The sequence below is a fragment of the Chiloscyllium punctatum genome, chromosome 17, assembly GCF_047496795.1.
Source record: "Chiloscyllium punctatum isolate Juve2018m chromosome 17, sChiPun1.3, whole genome shotgun sequence".
In the NCBI taxonomy this organism is placed as follows: Eukaryota; Metazoa; Chordata; class Chondrichthyes; order Orectolobiformes; family Hemiscylliidae; genus Chiloscyllium; species Chiloscyllium punctatum.
In genome coordinates, this window is record NC_092755.1 from 78,699,250 (window position 1) to 78,727,064 (window position 27,815).

Genomic DNA, 27,815 nt, shown 5'->3' on the forward strand with positions numbered 1-27,815 from the left:
GACTGTGAGGGTGAGGAGGGAATACCTGCTCATACTGGAGAATCTGGGACAGCACAGGAGCCTGGAACGTCCAGTCACACTTCTCATGAAGAATTTCCTTCAGCTCATTCTCCTGAGGAAAGACAGAACACAATCAAAAACATCAGCAAGTCAGCTTTTACCAGAGCAGCTCAGACTGTCAGGGAGTACAGTCCCCCCCACACCCCCACACAGACAGGGAGTACAGTCCCCCCCACACCCCCACACAGACAGGGAGTACAGTCCCCCCCACACCCCCACACAGACAGGGAGTACAATCCCCCCCACACCCCCACACAGACAGGGTGTACAGTCCCCCCCACACCCCCACACAGACAGGGAGTACAGTCCCCCCCACACCCCCACACAGACAGGGAGTACAGTCCCCCCCACACCCCCACACAGACAGGGAGTACAATCCCCCCCACACCCCCACACAGACAGGGAGTACAGTCCCCCCCACACCCCCACACAGACAGGGTGTACAGTCACCCCCACACCCCCACACAGTCAGGGAGTACAGTCCCCCCCACACCCCCACACAGACAGGGAGTACAGTCACACCCACACCCCCACACAGACAGGGAGTACAGTCACACCCACACCCCCACACAGACAGGGAGTACAGTCCCCCCCACACCCCCACACAGACAGGGTGTACAGTCACCCCCACACCCCCACACAGTCAGGGAGTACAGTCCCCCCCACACCCCCACACAGACAGGGAGTACAGTCACACCCACACCCCCACACAGACAGGGAGTACAGTCCCCCCCACACCCCCACACAGACAGGGAGTACAGTCCCCCCCACACCCCCACACAGACAGGGTGTACAGTCACCCCCACACCCCCACACAGTCAGGGAGTACAGTCCCCCCCACACCCCCACACAGACAGGGAGTACAGTCCCCCCCACACCCCCACACAGACAGGGTGTACAGTCACCCCCACACCCCCACACAGTCAGGGAGTACAGTCCCCCCCACACCCCCACACAGACAGGGAGTACAGTCCCCCCCACACCCCCACACAGACAGGGTGTACAGTCACCCCCACACCCCCACACAGTCAGGGAGTACAGTCCCCCCCACACCCCCACACAGACAGGGTGTACAGTCACCCCCACACCCCCACACAGTCAGGGAGTACAGTCACCCCCACACCCCCACACAGTCAGGGAGTACAGTCACACCCACACCCCCACACAGACAGGGAGTACAGTCACACCACACCCCCACACAGACAGGGAGTACAGTCACCCCCACACCCCCACACAGACAGGGAGTACAGTCCCCCCCACACAGACAGGGGGTACAGTCACCCACACTCCCACACAGACAGGGAGTACAGTCCCCCCCACACAGACAGGGAGTACAGTCCCCCCCACACCCCCACACAGACAGGGAGTACAGTCCCCCCCACACCCCCACACAGACAGGGAGTACAGTCACCCCCACACCCCCACACATACGGGGATAGAGGGATCTGCTCGTTCATATAGGGGTCTCACTGCCATTTTAACAGCCGTTAGAGAGACCACATCCCAGGAACTGAAGAAGCATCACAATGTCGGAGGGTCAGTGCTGAGGGAGTGCCGCACTGTCGGAAGGTCAGTGCTGAGGGAGTGCCGTACTATCGGAGGGTCAGTGCTGAGGGAGTGCTGCACTGTCGGAAGGTCAGTGCTGAGGGAGTGCCGCACTATCGAAGGGTCAGTGCTGAGGGAGTGCTGCACTGTCGGAGGGTCAGTGCTGAGGGAGTGCTGCACTGTCGGAAGGTCAGTGCTGAGGGAGTGCCGCACTATCGGAGGGTCAGTGCTGAGGGAGTGCCGTACTGTCAGAGGGTCACTGCTGAGGGAGTGCCACACTGTCGGAGGGTCAGTACTGAGGCGGTGGGCACTGTCGGAGGGTCAGTGCTGAGGGAGTGCCGCACTGTCGGAGGGTCAGTGCTGAGGGGGTGGGCACTGTCGGAGGGTCAGTGCTGAGGGAGTGCTGCACTGTCAGAGGGTCAGTGCTGAGGGAGTGCAGCACTGTCGGACGGTCAGTGCTGAGGGAGTGCAGCACTGTCGGACGGTCAGTCTTTTAGATGGGACATTAAAGCTAAAAGTACAAGTTGTAACTTCAGGAAAGTTCCCAACTTGAACATAATCGCGTGAATTCTCCATGAGTTTGGACAAACTCAAAGTCAATAATGGATTGTGAGAACCTACTATGAACAAAATGGCTGCTGTGTGTGCTCACAGAGAGTAAACAGCACGGGGAGTCATCAGCGGTGATCATTTTGCAGGATGTTTCTGAGATGATGCAGTGTAAAGGAAATTTATTTTCCTCTGAATTTAATAAATAGATAAGGCCCTGATTTTCTTTGGAGATAAGCTAATTCAGACCAGCCAGTACCATCCTGTTAACTTCATTTATTCCCATCACAAGGGAGCAGCTGTAGGGCCTTCCTTTTCACAATCGTTCCCAATCTCATTAAAGATTGAGCTGATTATTTTGTTATACCGTCATGGTTTATATTAAAAAAAAATCACTCAGTTGGGCAACTTCAAATAATCTTTCTTGGACAAAGCGTCTTCTTTTTCCTTGGTTATCCTGCTGGGAATTGTTTGTGAAACTCGGGAAGTGGAGACAACACTGGAATGGAAGAGGCAGTGTACCCGGAATCCCACGTTCCCGATGGGTCAAGGCCCTGAACCCGGGAATCCCCTCCACAAACCAGTCCGCCTCCCTGTCACCTCCTTTCTGATGCTTCTTCAATTCTGTCTCTTTGATCACCTGATATGGCTCAGTCTCAAATCATTGATGACAACCTTCAGAACCAATCTGGGACGTTTAAGTTCATTAATCTGTTCGAAGCCTCGCTGATTTTTCATTATCTTTTATTTCTATTCTTCGATCAGTTTTGGTTTGGAGTTGTGAACTGGAGTGTTGAGAGCTGGAAACAGTTGGTGGTACAGAACAGACCAAAGACGTTTTATGTGTTTGTGAGGCCAGGCCTGGAGGTTAATTGTTGGCTGAGTCTTGGTCGAAAGAATTCCAACACAGAGCGACACAGTGAAGGGCACTGGGTTTAACCAACAGCATTTAGTTATTAACAAGTTCAGTCCCAAGAATTGGTTCTGGCAAGTCTGGGAGAGACCTAATGTTCAAGCAGATGGCCACAATTGAATGGTAATTGAGGCTGTGGGAAGTGTTGATCAGTCTATCAGGGTGGAACCAGAATTAAAGTTTTATTTTGAATTGTGTTTTTCTGTGAGATGGTTCTGGGCAGCTACTGAGACAGCACGAGGATTTCAGAGCTCCCTGCTGCCTGAAGCCCAAGGTGAGGAGAGTGGTCTATGTCTGGATGAACTGAGGAGGAGACCAGCTGCCCATACCCTCCCTTGGGGAATGATGCATCATGGGTGTAATTGGTCAGCTTTGTTATTTATTTTTAACTCTGTCTGTTTGCCTGTGTGAATGGGAACTGAAAACAAATGGTTTGGGTTTAAAGCATTAATCAGTTTCCCATGTTCCCTCTCTGCTAAAGTCATTATGTAGTGAATAAATAGTTATTTCTTTGTTTAAGAATCAAAACCGGTCTCTGGATATTAATTATTGATACAGTTTGGTGACAAACCATTAGAGTAACTATTGGGGGATGGGTCATTGTGTTATGAGTCTGGAGGTGGAGAGGCTGGTTTGGTTCAGTTGTCTGTCTATGTGTTGAATAGAGGTGCTATATAAATCCAAGGTGTTGCTGTAATCCCATTCTGAAATATTGCTCGCAGTCAGGAACAGACCTGTTCACCTCCTGTCCTAAGATGGTGGTTAGTTACTGAGGAGGGGGGTCATGACAGACCACTCTCTCCAAGTTCAGGTCTAGCAGCCCTGATGGATTGATTGTCAATGGGGAATGGGTTGTGTCTGGGATCAGACAGAGCTGTGTAAATTGCTAGGCAGATTCAATAGAGTGATGGACTTGGGGTGAACATCCCCTTGGCGTGTTCCTGGATGAGGGGAAGTACCTCCAGACCTGAGGGGGTGGGGGTGGAGGGGGGAGGGGGTGAGGGGGGAATGGTGATGAGATTAGATTACATTACAGTGTGGAAACAGGCCCTTCGGCCCAACAAGTCCACACCGACCCGCCGAAGCGCAACCCACCCATTCCCCTACATTTACCCCTTACCTAACACTACGGGCAATTTAGCATGGCCAATTCACCTGACCTGCACATCTTTGGAGTGTGGGAGGAAACCAGAGCACCCGGAGGAAACCCACGCAGACACGGGGAGAACGTGCAAACTCCACACAGTCACTCGCCTGAGGCGGGAATTGAACCCGGGTCTCTGGCGCTGTGAGGCAGCAGTGCTAACCACCGTGCCACCGTGCTGATGTGGTGAGGGGGTGAGGTGTCCTGATGCCCAGCCCCTCTGTGAAAGGCAGTGTTCCCTCCACCCTTCTCCCTCTCTCTCCTCCCACACCCTCCTCACCCCCACTCCCCCCTCACTCCCTCATCCCCACATCTCCCCACCCCATATGCCCCTGACCCCCACACCCCCCTCACCCCCACTCCCCCCTCACCTCCACATCCCCCCACCCTCACACCCCCCTGACCCTCACACACCCCTCACCCTCACCCCCACACCCCCTCAACCCCACATCCCCCTCACCCCCACTCCCCCTTTCCCCCACACACTCCTCACTCTCCCCTCATCCCTACTCCCCCTCACCCCACATGCCCCATCACCCCCACTCCCCTCTCATTCCCAATTCCCCCTCACCCCCACATGCCCCCTCACCCCCATTCTTCCTCAACCCCATTCACCCTCACCCCCCACTCCCCCAACCCCACTCACCCTCACCCCCTCAACCCCACTCCCCCCTCACCCCACCCTCTTCTCCACCCCCTACCCAAATCCTCCCCTTCCCCACCCTGATCCCCAAACTTACCCTCATCCCTACCCTACCTTCTCCCTCACCCCGAGGTGGTAGTTGGGAAATCGAGGCCACTGTTTCAGAAATATCTCACCGTTCCTTCACTGTCACGGGGTCAGAATCCTGGAATTCCCTCCCTCAGGGCATTGTGGGTCTACCCACAGCACATGGACTGCAGCGGGTCAAGAAGGCAGCTCACCCCCACCTTCTCAAGGGGCAACTAGGGACGGGCAATAAATACTGGGCCTAGCCAGCAACACCCACTTCAGGTGTGAGTAACAAGAAAAGTTTCTCTTGTACTTTCTCCCCAATCCCTCACACGTTCCTCTGCTCATTATCCAGACCCCCTCTTGGAAGCTGCTCTTCAATTTGCAATCCCTGATCTATCAGCTGGTGCATTCTGGATGCTAAACCCTGGTTTGCTTTTCCTGCATGTGACCTCTCATTCTGCACCTTGTCACGTTCACTCTGCGCTCTCTGGTTAAAAATCTCCCAGCATTCGAAGGGGTTTTCCTTATTTCCCAAGTCTGCAACCCTTTGTGATTTGAAATTTCCCAATCTGGGACCATCGATGCAGCCCTGACATTGTCCTGTTCCTCTGTGCACCTGGAATAAGCTCACCCTCAGAACTATTCTTTTTCACTCAGAAGCTGTTAAGATCCCTTAAAATGGCCCCCCAAGTGGACAGGGTTGTTAAGAAAGCATATGGTGTTTTGGCTTTCATTAACAGGGGGATTGAGTTTAAGAGCCGTGAGATCTTGTTGCAGCTCTATAAAACTTTGGTTAGATCGCATTTGGAATACTGCATCCAGTTCTGGTCACCCTAATATGGGAAAGATGTGGATGCTTTGGAGAGGGTTCAGAGGAGGTTTACCAGGAGGCTGTCTGGACTGGAGGGCTTATCTTATGAAGAGAGGTTGACTGAGCTCGGACTTTTTTCATTGGAGAAAAGGAGGAGAGGGGACCTAATTGAGGGATACAAGATAATGAGAGGCATAGATAGAGTCGATAGCCAGAGACTATTTCCCAGGGCAGAAATGACTAACACGAGGGGTCATCGTTTTAAGCTGGTTGGAGGAAAGTATAGAGGGGATGTCAGAGGCAGGTTCTTTACACAGAGTTGAGAGAGCATGGAATGCATTGCCAGCAGCAGTTGTGGAAGCAAGGTCATTGGGGACATTTAAGAGACTGCTGGACATGCATATGGTCACAGAAATTTGAGGTGCATACATGAGGATCAGTGGTCAGCACAACATCGTGGGCTGAAGGGCCTGTTCTGTGCTGTACTGTTCTATGTTCTATTCTAGTAAATGGCTTGCAGGGAGTTAATTCAATTCCTTCCTTGTGATCTTGCAATAAAAGCTAGTAAGATGTCTGATGTGTGCAGAAATCTGAGCAATGACCAATTCTGATTTATAACACTTGACAAGAACACATTAAACATACTCTGTCCCAGAGAGAGGACAGTATTCCCCTATTACATTCATCACTTTGGCAAACTACTCAACTGTGAAGCTCAGTGCAGTAGGAGCTTAAATTTCCATCCCCACAGCTCGCTGTTAAAGTCAGGTAAGAGATGCAAGAGAGATTGCAAACACTGACAGGGTGAGATGGGGGTGGTGGGGGTGAAAGGTTACTCAATGCATTTATTAAACAAGGTGAAAATTAAAAACAACCGATCGAGACCAACAAGAGTCAGACATTTTCAGAGATGTTTAACTTAGAAAAAAATAAGAATTGTCCTTAAAATGTTTTCTTTTCTTTTTTAATTCGAAAACATCAGTGATTAAAGCAAAAGAATCCTCAGCACCAGGTGGCAGCAGTGTTCCTGGTCACAGGGTCATACAGCACAGAAACAGACCCTTCGGCCCAACTAGTCCATGCTGACTGGATATCCTAAATTAATCCATAGTCCTGTTTGCCTTCACCCGGCCCATATCCCTCCAAACCCTTCCTATTCATATACCCATCCAGGTGCCTTTAAATGCTGTACTTGTATCAGCCTCCATCACTTCCTCCAGTAGCTCACTCCATACACTTACCACCCTCTGTGTGAAAAAGTTGCCCCTTTGGTCTCTTTTATATCTTTCCCCTCTCACCCTAAACCTATGCCCCTCTAGTTCTGGACTCCCCGACCCCAAGGAAAAGACTTTGTCTATTTACCCTGTCCATGCCCCTCATAATTTTGTAAACTTCTATAAGGTCACCCCTCAGCCTCCGACACTCCAGGGAAAACAGCCCCAGCCTGTTCAGCCTCTCCCTGTAGCTCAGATCCTCCAACCCTGGCAACATCCTTGTAAATCTTTTCTGAACCCTTTCAAGTTTCACAATATCCTTCCTATAGAAGGGAGACCAGAATTGAACACAAAGTTCAATCAATCCAACACATTAATTAATCCTCAAGCATTGTTACTTCACAATCCCCATCATTCCCACTTTGTTCTCTCTGAGCTTGCCTCGTTATCCTCTACCCCAGGCTGTGGAATCTATGGAAACAAGATGGGGGAGAGATGGAGTTAAAGGGGTGACTGATTCCTGTCTCCCATAACAGTCAAGCCCTGGGCCAGAGACCTCACAAACTTTGGGGAATATCCTGGAAAGAGTGCTCATTCCGCCCCCCCCCCCAGCAGTGCAGCACATCCAGACATTTCTGCACGTCACACAATCCCCTTGCAACCTCTCTGAGACTGTTGCTGAATCTCAGTCTTCTCAGTGCACAATGATGAACACAGGAAAAGGAGCAGGCCATTCAGTCCATCAGGCCTGCCCCACCATTCAACACTATCATGGCTGACTGAACACTTCACTGTCTTGACCCCCAAGCCCATCCCCATAACCTCACACCCCACTTGGAATCAGAAATCAATCAATCTCAACCCTAAACTGACCCAAAGACTGGGCTTCCACAGTCCCCTTGAGGACAGAATTCCAAAGATTCGCAACCCTCCCAGTCAATCTGTTCTCCTTCTCTCATCCGTTATTGTTTAAATGGTGCTCCTGATGGTCCACTCCCTAATCGGGGGAAGGTCTCACCTGCACCTTCTCTGCCTCTCCTTTTCACTAGTTTATAGGGTTCATTGTTGTGGAGGTGCCAGTGTTGGCCTGGGGTGGACAAGGTCAGAAGTCACATGACACCAGGTTATAATCCAACAGGTTGATTTGAAACCACAATGTACCAAGGGGCATCGGCTGAAGGTTAAGGACTAAAGGAGACCTGAGGAAAACCAGTTTCACCCAGAGGGTGCAGGGGGCCTGGAGAAAACCAGCTAGTTTTTTGATTCAAGTGGAAACTCTAACCTCATTGGGAATAATACCTGGCACTGCCCTGAAATATGAGAGCCTGTGAGGCGATGGCCATGAGACTGGACAGTGGGGATGGACGGAGAGTTTGTTTATTCAGACAGGACAGACATGATGGGCTGATTGGCTTCTTTCTGTGTCTCAGTGTGTTTGTAGCTTGATGGTTCTATGACTGAACCTGGTTTCAACACAATACCCTGTACATCTGGCATCCCACAGCATCACAGGGAGCTCCCAGGATGACCACCATCTTCTGAGTGAACCTCACACTGAGACTCCCATGTCAACATCGAAACCAATGGAGACATCTCAGCTATAACTACACACAGATACTCACAATGCGGGGATCACAGTTACTATAACAGTAACTATATTGCAGACGTTTCGTCCCCTGTCTAGGTGACATCCTCAGTGCTTGGGAGCCTCCTGTGAAGCGCTTCTGTGCTGTTTCCTCCGGCATTTATAGTGGTTTGTCTCTGCCGCTTCCGAAACGACATGACCAGCTATCCTTAGTAGCCACACACACAGATGACAAGCAACATGAATTCGACTGGGACAACACTACTATTATAGGACAAGCCAAACAGAGAACAGCCAGGGAATTCCTAGAGGCATGGCACTCATCCACAGATTCAATCAATAAGCACATCGACCTGGACCCAACATACCGACCACTGCAACGGACAGCTGGAACTGACAACCGGAAGCGGCAGAGACAAGCCACTATAAATGCCGGAGGAAAGATCACAGAAGCGCTTCACAGGAGGCTCCCAAGCACTGAGGATGTCACCTAGACAGGGGACGAAACGTCTGCAACACAAATTCCCAGCTCGGCGAACAGAACCACAACTACGTGCACCCGAGCTATAAATCTTCTCACAAACTTTGAACACCTACGGGTGAGACACGCTAAGACAAGCCAGGAAATGGGAATCCTGTGCCAACCGCCTAAGCGCCACATACGAACAACTCCAGTTCCTGCATGAATGCCAAAAGAATCAAATCCTTCCACCATGTGTCAGATACAGACCACCAGTTAACAATCCACAAGCCAGGGACACAGCCAGACAGAACGGATTCAGGATGATCCAGGTAATGATTACAGATGCTCACAACAGACTTCACAAATATAGACAAGAAATTGCGTGCCAAAAATCATTAATTTCAAAAACCACCAATCAGGAATGGACCCGGACCATAGAACAGGCCGTCACCATAGGACAGAACAGGACCACACACCGCAAAAAAAAACAGCACTAAAAGAAAAAATTGCCAAACTAACACACAACAGAGAGGACACCACAACACACACCAAGGTTAGAAACCTCTCCCACAGACAGCTCACAGACACGGAAAGAACAAGACTGGCCAAGGGACTCAACTACAACCACAGGGACGCCAAGACAGCAGACTTCCTAGCAGCACTAGAATGCACACTCAGGAACAATAGACTGACAGAAGAGACACAACAAACTGTGAGACAAAGTATCGTACCGCTGATAACAAGGAAAAGACAAACACATAACCTCAACACCAAGGAGAGGGAAGCACTAAAATCACTAAGAAACGATAAGAACATAATCATTCTATCAGCAGACACAGGCAGAATGATGGTCATCCTGGACAAAGCAGACTACATACAAAAAGCACAACAACTACTTGCAGATACCAACACCTACCAAAAGAGGGAGTTTGACCCCACCCCACAGCTCACCAATGGGATAAACAACACACTAAGGAATCTACAAAAAAAACGGACAGATAACCAGGTCTGACCTACAAAGAATGAAACCTGAAAGCAACACCACCCCCAGATTCTATGGACTACCTAAAGTGCACAAACCAGACATCCCACTCAGACCCATAGTATCACTACCAGGGACACCATCGTTCAAACTGGCTAAAGAACTCCAACAGAAACTGAAACACCTGATCTGCGGATCCAGACACTCTATACAGTCAACACAGGAATTCTTGGACATCATCAGAAATATACACATAGACAAGGAAGAAACTATGGTCTCATTCAATGTAACGGCACTGTTCACCTCCATCGACAAAACCCTAGCCATAGAAACAATTGCCAACCTGCTGGACATACAGAACAGACAACAGGACGTTGAACCTATCAGCAAAGACTGCATACTCAAACTACTGGACCTGTGCATCACAACACACTTCACATTCAACAATCAAATATATAAACAAATCAACAGCACACCCATGGGCTCACCCATCTCTGGACTCATAGCGGAAACTGTAATGGAAGATTAGAACAAACAGTCTTACCGCAAATTCAACCCAAACTCTGGGTCAGATATGTAGATGATACCTTTGTAATCATTAAAAACACAGAAATAGAGAACACACACCGGATCATCAACGCCACACTGACAGGAATCCGATTCACTAGAGAGGAAGAAAAGGACAACCAACTCCCATTCCTAGACGTGAGGGTACAGAGAACACCGAACGGAGAATTCACCACAAAGGTATACAGGAAAGCCCCACACACAGACCAAGTCTACGAAAGCAACCACCCAACACACAAAAGAAGTTGCTTCAAGACACTGTTCAAAAGGGCCACAACACACTGCAGTACACCAGAACTGCAAAAAGAGGAAGAAGAACACCTCTACAATGTATTCGCCAAAAATGGATACCTGCACAATTCATCAACAGATGCCTAAGGAAAAGACAACGGAACGAGAACATGCCGCAATCCAAAGGATGAGCCACACTACCATACACCAGGAGCATTTCTGAACTGACAGCCAGACTACTGCGACCACTAGGACTCATAACAGCACACAAACCAACAGCCACTCTCAGACAACAACTCACCAGAATGAAGGACCCGATACCCAACATGAGCAAAACCAACATAGTGTACAAAATCCCATGCAAGGATTGCACAAAACACTACATAGGGAGACAGCTAACGGTCCGCATCCATGAACACCGACTAGCCACGAAACGACATGACCAGCCATCCTTAGTAGCTACACACGCAGATGACAAGCAACATGAGTTCAACTGGGACAACACTACTATTATAGGACAAGCCAAACAGAGAACAGCCAGGGAATTCCTAGAGGCATGGCACTCATCCACAGATTCAATCAATAAGCAAATCGACCTGGACCCAACATACCGACCACTGCAGCGGACAGCTGGAACTGACAACTGGAAGCGGCAGAGACAAACCACTATAAATGCCGGAGGAAACAGCACAGAAGCGCTTCACAGGAGGCTCCCAAGCACTGAGGATGTCACCGAGACAGGGGACGAAATGTCTGCAACACAAATTCCCAGCTCGGCGAACAGAACCAAAACAACGAACACCCGAGCTACAAATCTTCTCACAAACTTGAGTAACTATATACAGATACTCACAATATAGTAACTGGGATCAGAGTTACTCAAACAGTAACTACACACAGATAGTCACAATGCGGGGATCAGAGTTACTATAACAGTTACTATACACAGATACTCACAATGCTGGGATGACAGTTACTTTAAGAGTAACGACAGACAGATACTCACAATGCGGGGATCACAGTTACGATAACAGTAAGGATACACAAATACTCACAATGCTGGTAACACAGTTACTATAACAGTAACCACACACAGATACTCACAATGCGGGGATCACAGTTACTATAAAAGTAACGATATACAGATAGTCACAATGCCGAGACCACAGTTACTATAAGAGTAACTGTACACAGATACTCACAATGCAGGGACCACAGTTACCATAAAAGTAACTATACACAGATATTCACAATGCTGGGATAATAGTTACTATAACAGTAACTATATACAGATACTCACAATGCTGGGATCACAGTTACTATAACAGTAACTATACACAGATACTTACAATGCTGGGACCACAGTTATTATTACAGTAACTATACACAGATACTCACAATGCAGGGACCACAGTTACCATAAAAGTAACTATACACAGATATTCACAATGCTGGGATAATAGTTACTATAACAGTAACTATATACAGATACTCACAATGCTGGGATCACAGTTACTATAACAGTAACTATACACAGATACTCACAATGCTGGGACCACAGTTATTATTACAGTAACTATACACAGATACTCACAATGCTGGGATCACAGTTACTATAACAGTAACTATACACAGATACTCACAATGCTGGGATCACAGTTACTATAACAGTAACTATACACAGATACTCACAATGCTGGGACCACAGTTATTATTACAGTAACTATACACAGATACTCACAATGCTGGGATCACAGTTACTATAACAGTAACTATACACAGATACTCACAATGCTGGGATCACAGTTACTATAACAGTAACTATACACAGATACTCACAATGCTGGGATCACAGTTACTATAACAGTAACTATACACAGATACTCACAATGCTGGGATCACAGTTACTATAACAGTAACTATACACAGATACTCACAATGCTGGGATCACAGTTACTATAACAGTAACTATACACAGATAGTCACAATGCTGGGATCACAGTTACTATAACAGTAACTATACACATATACTCACAATGCTGGGATCACAGTTACTATAACAGTAACTATACACATATACTCACAATGCTGGGATCACAGTTACTATAACAGTAACTATACACATATACTCACAATGCTGGGATCACAGTTACTATAACAGTAACTATACACATATACTCACAATGCTGGGATCACAGTTACTACAAAAGTAACGATATACAGATAGTCAAAATGCGGGGATCACAGTTATATTAACAGGAACTATACACAGTTAGACACAATGCGGGGATCACAGTTACTAAAACAGTAACTATACACAGATACTCACAATGCTGGGATCACAGTTACTATAACAGTAACTATACACAGATACTCACAATGCTGGGATCACAGTTACTATAAAAGTAACTATACACAGATACTCACAATGCTGGGACCACAGTTCCTATAACAGTAACTGTATACAGATACTCACAATGCTGGGACCACAGTTACTATAATAGTAACTATACAAAGATACTCACAATGCTGGGACCACAGTTACTATAATAGTAACTATACAAAGATACTCACAATGCTGGGACCACAGTTACTATAATAGTAACTATACAAAGATACTCACAATGCTGGGACCACAGTTACTATAATAGTAACTATACACAGATACTCACAATGCTGGGACCACAGTTACTATAACAGTAACTATACACAGATACTCACAATGCTGGGACCACAGTTACTATAATAGTAACTATACAAAGATACTCACAATGCTGGGACCACAGTTACTATAATAGTAACTATACAAAGATACTCACAATGCTGGGACCACAGTTAGTATAATAGTAACTATACACAGATACTCACAATGCTGGGACCACAGTTACTATAATAGTAACTATACAAAGATACTCACAATGCTGGGACCACAGTTACTATAATAGTAACTATACAAAGATACTCACAATGCTGGGACCACAGTTACTATAATAGTAACTATACACAGATACTCACAATGCTGGGACCACAGTTACTATAATAGTAACTATACAAAGATACTCACAATGCTGGGACCACAGCCACTAGAACAATAACTGGATACTCATAGTCACAATCCTGGGATCACAGTTACTACAACAGTAACTACACACAGATACTCACAATGCGGGCATCACAGTTACTAAAAGAGTAACTATATAAAGATAATCACAATCCTGGGACCACAGTTTATATAACAGTAACTACACACAGATACTCACAATGCGGGCATCACAGTTACTATAACAATAACTATACACAGATATTCACTATGCTGGGATCACCGTTAGTATAACAGTAACTATAAAGCGATAGTCACAATGCTGGCATCACAGTTACTAGAACAATAACTATATACAGATGGTCATAATGCTGGGATCACTGTTCATCTAACAGTAACTATACACATATACTCACAATGCTGGGACCACAGTTACTATAACAGTAACTATACACAGATACTCACAATGCTGGGACCACAGTTACTACAACAATAAGTATATACAGATACTCACAATGCTGGGACGACAGTTACTATAACAGTAACTGTACACAGATACTCACAATGCCAGGACCACAGTTACTATAACAGTCACTACACACAGATACTCACAATGCTGGGACCACAGTTAATAGAACAGTAACGATATACAGATACTCACAATGCTGGGTTCACAGTTACTATAACAGTAACTGTACACAGATACTCACAATGCTGGGACCACAGTTACTATATCAGTAACTATACACAGATACTCACTACGCTGGGATCGCAGTTAATATAACAGTAACTATACACATATACTCACAATGCTGGGACCACAGTTACAATAACAGTAACTATACACAGATACTCACAATGCTGGTACCACAGTTACAATAACAGTAACTAGACACAGATATTCACAATGCTGGGATCACCATTAGTATAACAGTAACTATAAAGAGGTAGTCACAATGCTGGCATCACAGTTACTATCACAGTAAGTATACACAGATACTCACAATGCTGGGGTCACAGTTACTAAAACACTAACTGTACACAGATACTCACAATGCTGGGACCACAGTTAATATAACAGTAACTACACACAGATACTCACATGGCTGGTACTACAGTTAGTATACCAATAACTATAGACAGATACACACAATACTGTGATTACAGTTACTATCACACTAACTATACTTTTACTCACAATGCGGGGATCACAGTTACTATAACAGTAACTATACACAGATACTCACAATGCTGGGACCACAGTAACTGTAAAAGTAAATATATACAGATACTCACAATGCTGGGACCACAGTTACTATAACACTAACTGTACACAGATACTCACAATGCTGGGACCACAGTTAATACAACAGTAACTACACACAGATACTCACATGGCTGGTACTACAGTTAGTATACCAATAACTATAGACAGATACACACAATACTGTGATTACAGTTACTATCACACTAACTATACTGATACTCACAATGCGGGGATCACAGTTACTATAACAATAACTTTCTACAGATACTCACAATGCTGGGGTCACAGTTACTAGAACAGTAACTACACACATATACTCACAATGCTGGGATCACAGTTACTATAACAGTAACTGTACACATATACTCACAATGCTGGGATCACAGTTACTATAACAGTAACTGTACACAGATACTCACAATGCTGGCATCACAGTTAATATAACACTAACTGTACACAGATACTCACAATGCGGGGATCACAGTTAGTATAACAATAACTACATACAATTAGTCACAATGCTGGTACCACAGTTACTATAACAGTAACTATACACCGATACTCACAATGCTGGGACCACAGTTACTATAACAGTAACTAATACAGATACTCACAATGCTGGGACCACAGTAACTGTAAAAGTAAATATATACAGATACTCACAATACTGTGATCACAGTTACTATAACACTAACTGTACACAGATACTCACAATGCTGGGACCACAGTTAATATAACAGTAACTATACACCGATACTCACAATGCTGGGACCACAGTTACTATAACAGTAACTAATACAGATACTCACAATGCTGGGACCACAGTAACTGTAAAAGTAAATATATACAGATACTCACAATACTGTGATCACAGTTACTATAACACTAACTGTACACAGATACTCACAATGCTGGGACCACAGTTAATATAACAGTAACGAAACACAGATACTCACAATGCTGGGACCACAGTTACAATAAAAGTAACTATACACAGATACTCACAATGCGGGGATCACAGTTACTATAACAATAACTACATATAATTAGTCACAATGCTGGTACCACAGCTACTATAACAGTAACTATACACCGATACTCACAATGCTGGGTTCACAGTTACAATAACAGTAACTATACACAGATACTCACAATGCTGGGGTCACAGTTACTAGAACAGTAACTATACACAGATACTCACAATGCTAGGAACACAGTTACTATAATAGTAACTATACACAGATACTCACAATGCTAGGAACACAGTTACTATAATAGTAACTATACCAAAATACTCACAATGCTGGGACCACAGCCACTAGAACAATAACTGGATACTCATAGTCACAATCCTGGGATCACAGTTACTACAACAGTAACTACACACAGATACTCACAATGCGGGCATCACAATTACTAAAAGAGTAACTATATAAAGATAACCACAATGCTGGGACCACAGTTAATATAACAGTAACTACACACAGATACTCACATGGCTGGTACTACAGTTAGTATACCAATAACTATAGACAGATACACACAATACTGTGATTACAGTTACTATCACACTAACTATACTGATACTCACAATGCGGGGATCACAGTTACTATAACAGTAACTATACACAGATACTCACAATGCTAGTACCACAGTTACTCAAACAATGACTATACACAGATATTCACTATGCTGGGATCACCGTTAGTATAACAGTGACTATAAAGCGATAGTCACAATGCTGGCATCACAGTTTCTAGAACAATAACTATGTACAGATAGTCATAATGCTGGGATCACTGTTCATCTAACAGTAACTATACACATATACTCACAATGCTGGGACCACAGTTACTATAACAGTAACTATACACAGATACTCACAATGCTGGGTTCACAGTTACTATATCAGTAACTAATCACAGATACTCACAATGCTGGGTTCACAGTTACTATATCAGTAACTAATCACAGATACTCACAATGCTGGGATCGCAGTTAATATAACAGTAACTATATACAGATACTCACAATGCTGGGACCACAGTTACAATAACAGTAACTATACACAGATACTCACAATGCTGGGACCACAGTTACTATGTCAGTAACTGTACACAGATACTCACAATGCTGGGATCGCAGTTAATATAACAGTAACTATATAAAGATACTCACAATGCTGGGACCACAGTTACAACAACAGTAACTATACACAGATACTCACAATGCTGGGACTACAGTTACTATAACAGTAACTATACACAGATATTCACTATGCTGGGATCACCATTAGTATAACAGTAACTATAAAGAGATAGTCACAATGCTGGCATCACAGTTACTAGGACAAAATCTATATACAGATAGTCACAATGCTGGGTTCACAGTTACTATCACAGTAAGAATACACAAATACTCACAATGCTGGGGTCACAGTTAGTATAACAGTAACTGTACACAGATACTCACAATGCTGGGACCACAGTTACTATCACAGTAACTATACACAGATACTCACAATGCTGGGATCTCAGTTACTATAACAGTAACTATACACATATACTCACAATGCTGGGACCACAGTTACTATAACAGTAACTATACACATATACTCACAATGCTGGTACCACAGTTACTATAACAGTAACTGTACACAGATACTCACAATGCTGGGACCACAGTTACTATAACAGTAACTATACACATATACTCACAATGCTGGTACCACAGTTACTATAACAGTAACTATATACAGATACTCACAATGATGGGACCACAGTTACAATAACAGTAACTATACACAGATACTCACAATGCTGGGATCACAGTTACTATCTCAGTAACTATACACAGATACTCACAATGCTGGTACCACAGTTACTATAACAGTAACTATACACATATACTCACAATGCTGGGATCACAGTTACTATAACAGTAACTATACACAGATACTCACAATGCTGGTACCACAGTTACTATAACAGTAACTATACACATATACTCACAATGCTGGGACCACAGTTACTATAACAGTAACTATACACATATACTCACAATGCTCGTACCACAGTTACTATAACAGTAACTATATACAGATACTCACAATGATGGGACCACAGTTACAATAACAGTAACTATACACAGATACTCACAATGCTGGTACCACAGTTACTATAACAGTAACTATACACATATACTCACAATGCTGGGACCACAGTTACTATAACAGTAACTATACACATATACTCACAATGCTGGTACCACAGTTACTATAACAGTAACTATATACAGATACTCACAATGATGGGACCACAGTTACAATAACAGTAACTATACACAGATACTCACAATGCTGGGATAACAGTTACTATAACAGTAACTACATACAGATACTCACAATGCTGGGACCACAGTTACTATAACAGTAACTATACACAGATACTCACAATGCTGGTACCACAGTTACTATAACAGTAACTATACACAGATACTCACAATGCTGGGATCACTGTTCATCTAACAGTAACTATACACATATACTCACAATGCTGGGACGACAGTTACTATAACAGTAACTATACACAGATACTCACAATGCTGGGATCACTGTTCATCTAACAGTAACTATACACATATACTCACAATGCTGGGACCACAGTTACTATAACAGTAACTATACACATATACTCACAATGCTGGGATCTCAGTTATTATAACAGTAACTATACACAGATATTCACAATGCTGGGATCACAGTTACTATAACAGTAACTATATACAGATACTCACAATGCTGGGACTACAGTTACTAGAACAGTAACTATACACAGATACTCACAATGCTGGGATCACAGTTACTATAACAGTAACTATACACAGATACTCACAATGCTGGGATCACAGTTACTATAACAGTAACTATACACAGATACTCACAATGCTGGGATCACAGTTACTATAACAGTAACTATACACAGATACTCACAATGCTGGGATCACAGTTACTATAACAGTAACTATACACAGATACTCACAATGCTGGGATCACAGTTACTATAACAGTAACTATACACATATACTCACAATGCTGGGATCACAGTTACTATAACAGTAACTATACACATATACTCACAATGCTGGGATCACAGTTACTATAACAGTAACTATACACATATACTCACAATGCTGGGATCACAGTTACTATAACAGTAACTATACACATATACTCACAATGCTGGGATCACAGTTACTACAAAAGTAACGATATACAGATAGTCAAAATGCGGGGATCACAGTTATATTAACAGGAACTATACACAGTTAGACACAATGCGGGGATCACAGTTACTAAAACAGTAACTATACACAGATACTCACAATGCTGGGATCACAGTTACTATAACAGTAACTATACACAGATACTCACAATGCTGGGATCACAGTTACTATAAAAGTAACTATACACAGATACTCACAATGCTGGGACCACAGTTCCTATAACAGTAACTGTATACAGATACTCACAATGCTGGGACCACAGTTACTATAATAGTAACTATACAAAGATACTCACAATGCTGGGACCACAGTTACTATAATAGTAACTATACAAAGATACTCACAATGCTGGGACCACAGTTACTATAATAGTAACTATACAAAGATACTCACAATGCTGGGACCACAGTTACTATAATAGTAACTATACACAGATACTCACAATGCTGGGACCACAGTTCCTATAACAGTAACTATATACAGATACTCACAATGCAGGGTTCACAGTTACTATAACAGTAACTATACACAGATACTCACAATGCTGGGACCACAGTAACTGTAAAAGTAAATATATACAGATACTCACAATGCTGGGACCACAGTTACTATAACACTAACTGTACACAGATACTCACAATGCTGGGACCACAGTTAATACAACAGTAACTACACACAGATACTCACATGGCTGGTACTACAGTTAGTATACCAATAACTATAGACAGATACACACAATACTGTGATTACAGTTACTATCACACTAACTATACTGATACTCACAATGCGGGGATCACAGTTACTATAACAATAACTTTCTACAGATACTCACAATGCTGGGGTCACAGTTACTAGAACAGTAACTACACACATATACTCACAATGCTGGGATCACAGTTACTATAACAGTAACTGTACACATATACTCACAATGCTGGGATCACAGTTACTATAACAGTAACTGTACACAGATACTCACAATGCTGGCATCACAGTTAATATAACACTAACTGTACACAGATACTCACAATGCGGGGATCACAGTTAGTATAACAATAACTACATACAATTAGTCACAATGCTGGTACCACAGTTACTATAACAGTAACTATACACCGATACTCACAATGCTGGGACCACAGTTACTATAACAGTAACTAATACAGATACTCACAATGCTGGGACCACAGTAACTGTAAAAGTAAATATATACAGATACTCACAATACTGTGATCACAGTTACTATAACACTAACTGTACACAGATACTCACAATGCTGGGACCACAGTTAATATAACAGTAACTATACACCGATACTCACAATGCTGGGATAACAGTTACTATAACAGTAACTACATACAGATACTCACAATGCTGGGACCACAGTTACTATAACAGTAACAATACACAGATACTCACAATGCTGTGACCAGTTACTAGAACAGTAACTATATACAGATACTCCCAATGGTGGGTTCACAGTTACTATAACAGTAACTATACACAGATACTCACAATGCTGGGAACAGAGTTACTATAATAGTAACTATACAAAGATACTCACAATGCTAGAACCACAGTTACTACAACAATAACTATATACAGTTAGTCACAATGCTGGGATCACAGTTACTACAACAGGAACTACACACAGATACTCACAATGCTGGGATCATAGTAACTGTAAAAGTCAATATATACACATACTCACGATATTGTGATCACAGTTACAATAACAGTAACTAAACACAGATACTCACAATGCAGGGACCACAGTAAGTATAACAGTAACTACACACAGAGAGTCACAATGCGGGGATCACAGTGACTATAAAAGTAACGATATACAGATACTCACAATGCGGGGATCACAGATACAGTAAGAGTAACTACGAAGAGATAGTCACAATGCGGGGATCATAGTTACTATAACAGTAACTACACACAGCTACTCACAATGCGGGGATCACAGTTACTATAACAGTAACTACACACAGATAGTCACAATGCTGGGATCACAGTTACTAGAACAGTAACTACACACAGATACTCACAATGCTGGGATCACAGTTACTATAAAACTAACTATATATACAGATAGTTACAACGCTGAGATCACAGTTACTATAAAAGTAACTATATACAGATACTCACAATGCTGGGACTGTTTTTACTAGAACAGTAACTATATACAGATACTAACAATACTGGCATCACAATTACTGTAACAGTAATTATATACAGATACTCACAATGCTGGGATCACAGTAACCGTGAAAGTCAATATATACACATACTCACGATGTTGTGATCACAGTTACTATAACAGTAACTACACACAGATACTCACAATGCTGGGATCACAGTTACTATAACAGTAACTACACACAGATAGTCACAATGCTGGGATCACAGTTACTAGAACAGTAACTACACACAGATACTCACAATGCTGGGATCACAGTTACTATAAAACTAACTATATATACAGATAGTTACAACGCTGAGATCACAGTTACTATAAAAGTAACTATATACAGATACTCACAATGCTGGGACTGTTTTTACTAGAACAGTAACTATATACAGATACTAACAATACTGGCATCACAATTACTGTAACAGTAATTATATACAGATACTCACAATGCTGGGATCACAGTAACCGTGAAAGTCAATATATACACATACTCACGATGTTGTGATCACAGTTACTATAACAGTAACTACACACATATACTCACAATGCTGGGATCACAGTTACTATAACAGTAACTGTACACAGATACTCACAATGCTGGGACCACAGTTACTATAAAAGTAACCATATACATATAGTCACAATGCAGGGATCACAGTTACTATAATAGAAACTATACACAGATACTCACAATGCTGGGATCACAGTTACTAGAACAGTAACTATACACAGATACTCACAATGCAGGGATCACAGTTACTATAACAGTAACTATACACATATACTCACAATGCTGGGATCACAGTTACTTTAACAGTAACTATATACAGATAGTTACAACATTGGGATCACTGTTACTACAACAGTAACTACACACAGATACTCACAATGCTGGGACCACAGTTACTATAAAAGTAACCATATACAGATAGTCACAATGCGGGGATCACAGTTACTATAACAATAACTATACACAGAAACTCACAATGCTGGGACCACAGTTACTATAACAGTAACTATACACAGATACTCACAATGCTGGGATCACAATTACTATAACAGTAACTATACACAGATACTCACAATGCTGGGACCACAGTTACTGTAACAGTAACTATATACAGATACTCACAATGCTGGGACCACAGTAATTATAACAGTAACTATATGCAGATACTCACAATGCTGGGACAAGACTTACAAGAACAGTAACTGTCTACAGATACCCACAATGCTGGGATCACAGTTACTATAACAGTTACTATACACAGATACTCACAATGCTGGGACCACAGTTACTATAACAGTAACTATATACAGATACTCACAATGCTGGGACCACAGTAATTATAACAGTAACTATATACAGATACTCACAATGCTGGGATCTCAGTTACTATAACAGTAACTATACACAGATACTCACAATGCTGGGATCACAGTTACTATAACAGTAACTATATACAGATACTCACAATGCTGGGATCTCAGTTACACGAACAGTAACTATACACAGATACTCACAATGCGGGGATCACAGTTACTATAACAGTAACTATACACAGACACTCACAATGCTGGGATCTCAGTTACTATAACAGTAACTATACACAGATACTCACAATGCTGGGATCACAGTTACTATAACAGTAACTATACACAGATACTCACAATCCTGGGACCACAGTTACTATAACAGTAACTATACACATATACTCACAATGCTGGGATCTCAGTTACTATAACAGTAACTATACACAGATACTCACAATGCTGGGATCTCAGTTACTATAACAGTAACTATATACAGATACTCACAATGCTGGGACCACAGTTACTATAACAGTAACTGTACACAGATACTCACAATGCTGGGACCACAGTTACTATAACAGTAACTGTACACAGATACTCACAATGCTGGGACCACAGTTACTATAACAGTAACTGTACACAGATACTCACAATGCTGGGACCACAGTTACTATAACAGTAACTATACACATATACTCACAATGCTGGGACCACAGTTACTATAACAGTAACTACACACATATACTCACAATGCTGGGACCACAGTTACTGTAACAGTAACTATACACAGATACTCACAATGCTGGATAACTGTGAACTTGCCAACTTTCATTCCATGTCGTTTTATCGTTTACTCTCTTTGTTTGTTGAGGTTATCCCTCAACCTCTGACGCTCCAGTGAAAAAAGCCCCAGCCTGTTCAGCCTCTCCCTGTAGTTCAGATCCTCCAACCCTGGCAACATCCTTGTAAATCTTTTCTGAGCCTTTTCAAGTTTCACAACATCTTTCCGATGTATGTTGGCTTACTTTTAGATTCAGCCTCTTTATGCTTTCCTGTCGTAATCTAAATTTCATTGCTCATGGTAATACCTTCTCTTTGGCCTGACTGTAATCTTTGATTTACCATGTCGTCCCAAAATTATCCCTTACACTCAGCATTCTGTTGGAATTCATCTCTTTTTGTCTCAGTATGTTGTCACCTTGAACACCGATCCCAACTCGGTTCAGGTGGAGACCATCCCTTCAGTCCATGCTCACGGGGACACAGTTCCCCCTCCCATCTTTGAGCAACACCTTCACTTCTCTGAGATAACATCCCCTTTGCTGCTTCTTAAGGTCAACATCCCCTCCAACTGAGCCCTTGTTAAAGCCTGCTTAACCGTCAGAAATTAGCCTCTAGTCTGATAAAGGTCAGATTTATACAAAATATTGAGATTTTCTTACCCAACAATTGCCAAAGTTCAGTGTTGAAAGTTTTGGGAGATTTCGATAAAGTAAATCAGGACAAAGTGTTTCCAGTGATGTGGGGTTTAGTGACCGGACAGGCACAAATTAAACAAATTTGGCAAAAGAACCAGATTTTGGAGCAGAGTTTGCCCATTGAGTCCGCTCCGTCATTCACTGAAATCATTGGCTGATCTGATTTCCTCAACTCCACTTTCCTGCCTTTTCCTCATACCCTTGATTCTCTTTCTGATTAAACATCCTGAATACACTTGAACACACAACATGTTCAGCCCTTTGTGGTAAAGAATTCCTTTATTGGGCAGAGTATTGAGTACAGGAGTTGGGAGGTCATGTTGCGGTTGTACAGGACATTGGTCAGGCCACTGTTGGAATATTGCGTGCAATTCTGGTCTCCTTCCTATCGGAAAGATGTTGTGAAACTTGAAAGGGTTCAGAAAAGATTTATAAGGATGTTGCCAGGGTTGGAGGATTTGAGCTATAGGGAGAGGCTGAATAGAGTAGGGCTGTTTTCCCTGGAGCATCGGAGGCTGAGGGGTGACCTCATAGAGATTTATAAAATTATGAGGGGCATGGATAGGATAAATAGACAAAGTCTTTTCCCTGGGGTTGGGGAGTCCAGAACTAGAGGGCATAGGTTTAGGGTGAGAGGGGAAAGATATAAAAGAGACCTAAGGGGCAACGTTTTCACACAGAGGGTGGTACGTGTATGGAATGAGCTGCCAGATGAAGTGGTGGAGGCTGGTACAATTACAATATTTAAAAGGCATTTGGATGGGTATATGAATAGGAAGGGTTTGGAGGGATATGGGCCGGGTGCTGGCAGGTGAGACTAGATTGGGTTGGGATATCTGGTCGGTGTGGACAGGTTGGACTGAAGGGTCTGTTTCTGTGCTATACAGCTCTATGACTATGACTCTACAACATCGCTCTGACGAGAAGAAATTCCTCCTTCTGTCTGTCTTTAATGGGTGACCCCTTATTCTGAGATTACTCCCCATGGTCCTGGATCTCCCAGAAGTGAGAAACAACTTCCCCACATCCACCCTGTCAAGTCTTGATGTTTACATATTTTCACACAATGTGTTGTGATCTGGAACGTGCTGCCTGAGGGAACGATGGGAGCAAAGTCAACAGGAACTTCCGAAACGGAATTAGTTCAATACCTGAAAAGGAAATGTCTGCCCAGTCACGGGGGAAGACCTGGGAATTAAGAAGGAGTTGATCAATCTTGCAAAGGGCTAGCACAGACATGATGGGCTGATTGGTCTCCTGCTGTGCACTTTCAGACAGAGAGTACTGTGATGAGTGGTCGTGCTCCAATGACAGAGACATTGGTTTCCCCGTGGAGCTTCATTGGCTCTGACCAGCCTGACCTCTGTTGGATTGCTTGAATTATTCAGCAGCAGGCACTGAACCTGGTCTGAAATGAATTGTCAAGATTATTGAGCTCTTGGAGTAAATTTCTCTCTTAAGTCAAGTTCTCTAAAGACTAAGCTTCCCGTAATAGGAATAACTTCCATTTCTCTTGATTCATTTCATCTTAGCCGGTAGGAGCACAAATCTGCAGCTGTGCTATGGGACCGAGAGGAATATTAACAATAAACGTCCCCTTGAGAAATGGAATTCTCACTTCAAAGAAGAAATCAAATCCAGAATGTCAGCAGAATAAAGCTGTAAAAACCCAACGGGTTCATTCACCTCCTTCCCCAGGCACAGGTTTTTAATCAGGAAGGGAATCAACCATTATGGGGACAGGTGGCAAAGAGGATTTGAAGGTGATCAGATCAGCTATGGTCACACTGAATAGTGGAGCAGACTTGACGGACTGAATGGCCTCCTGCTGCTCCTATATCTTATGGTGTCATGAAGGAAACCAGCTGTCCTTTCCTGGCCTGGATTCCAGACCCACAGATGGGGTAGGAAAGGCCATCAGGTTATCCCAAGTGATTCCACGAGGGTGATGTTCCTGGGCTAGCAATCCCAAAACCTGGATTAATGGACTGTCATTCCAGTGTGGGGAATGCGTGGCAAATTACAGTTTGGTTTCTCAGCAGGGAAATCAGACAACGCTGCCACACACAGAGGGTGGTCCAAGTTTGGAACCCCTTCAATGTTAATGTTAAATCTGAGATTGACGGATTTTCACAGGTAATAAGGGCTATGGGCTAACAGTGGGTAAATGGAGTCTGTCTGCAAGTTAGCATCAATCTCCAGCACTAACAGAACCACCTCAAGGGGCTGAATGGCTGCCTATGGACTGTTTTATACTGGACTCACTCTCAGTACAGTTGCCTTCACTCTCCAACCTGGCCGTGTCTCTCCTTGGCTAACGCTGAATGGTCTAAGCAAATGCAGTGATTGGTTCCCCAGGCCCCTGAACAATAAATCCTCACCTTCCCAGTGACACCCATAATCTAAGAATGAGTCAAAGAACAGAACTGGGGCTGACCTTGGTCCTCGGTTAGTACAGAGTGTGTTACTGCTAGTTAGTGTTAGGTAAAGAGGTGTTTGGTGTTGGTCAATGATTAACGAGCAGCAGACAGATGGTGGAACAGCCAGGGTTGTCTATTGTGATTGGTCAAACGTTATCGCTCCTTGAAAGCTGGGTAAGAAGTCAGGTTGGACAACACAAAGCAACAAAGGGACGTTGGGAACGTAACATGGAAGCATGGATCACCAGACATCAAGTAGACGCCATCCAGCACTCCTCAACATTAGCAGCTGGCAATATCACAGCACAGGACAACCAGATCACATCAAACTCACCAAACCCAGGAGACACCTTCCACTGTTACTGTGCTCCAGATCCATCGGCAATACCCTGCTCAAGACCCTACTCCTGCCTGGGCTCAAACGTGGGGCTAAACCTCAAAGGTGAGCAGAAACTGACAGCTCTTGGCATCACTGGCCAAGTGAGGCATCAAGGAGCCGTAACAAAGCTGGAATCTATGGGTATCAGGGACAAACTCTCTGCTGGTCGGAGTCATATCTGACACACAGGAAGATGATTGTGGTATAAAACGGAAGGGGCCGCAGATGCTGGAAATCAGAAACAAAAACAGACGTTGCTGGAAAAATTCAGCAGGTCTGGCAGCTTCTGTGAAGAGAAATCAGAGTTAACGTTTCGGGTCCAGTGCCCCTTTCTCAGAACTGATAGTTGTGGATGTTGGAGGTCAGTCATCTCAGCTCCAGGACATCTCTGCAGGAGTTCCTCAGGGGAGTGTCCTCAGGCCTAACCATCTTCAGCTGCTTCATCCATGCCCTTCCCTCCATCATAAGGTCAGAGCTGGGGATGTTCAGCGCCATTCACATCTTCTCAGATATTGAAGCAGTCCATGTTCAACAAGGTCTGGACAATATTCAGGCCATTCATACGCGGCAAATAAGAAGTGTCCAGCAATGATCATCTCCAGTAAGACAGAATCTAACCACTGTCCCTTGACATTCAATGGTGTGACCATCAC

At 43.7% G+C, this 27,815-nt stretch overlaps 1 protein-coding gene across 13 annotated transcripts in view; it reads right to left on the bottom strand.

Annotated features, from left to right (window-relative positions):
- The window catches only part of rimbp2b (RIMS binding protein 2b), a 389,940-nt gene that overhangs the window by 178,879 nt on the left and 183,246 nt on the right, over positions 1 to 27,815 (bottom strand). For all 13 annotated transcript variants that reach the window (XM_072587662.1, XM_072587667.1, XM_072587660.1 and 10 more), the window contains one exon: positions 26 to 112. In XM_072587662.1, coding sequence (XP_072443763.1) covers positions 26 to 112 — 87 coding nt within the window. The remainder of the gene's footprint in view (positions 1 to 25; positions 113 to 27,815) is intronic.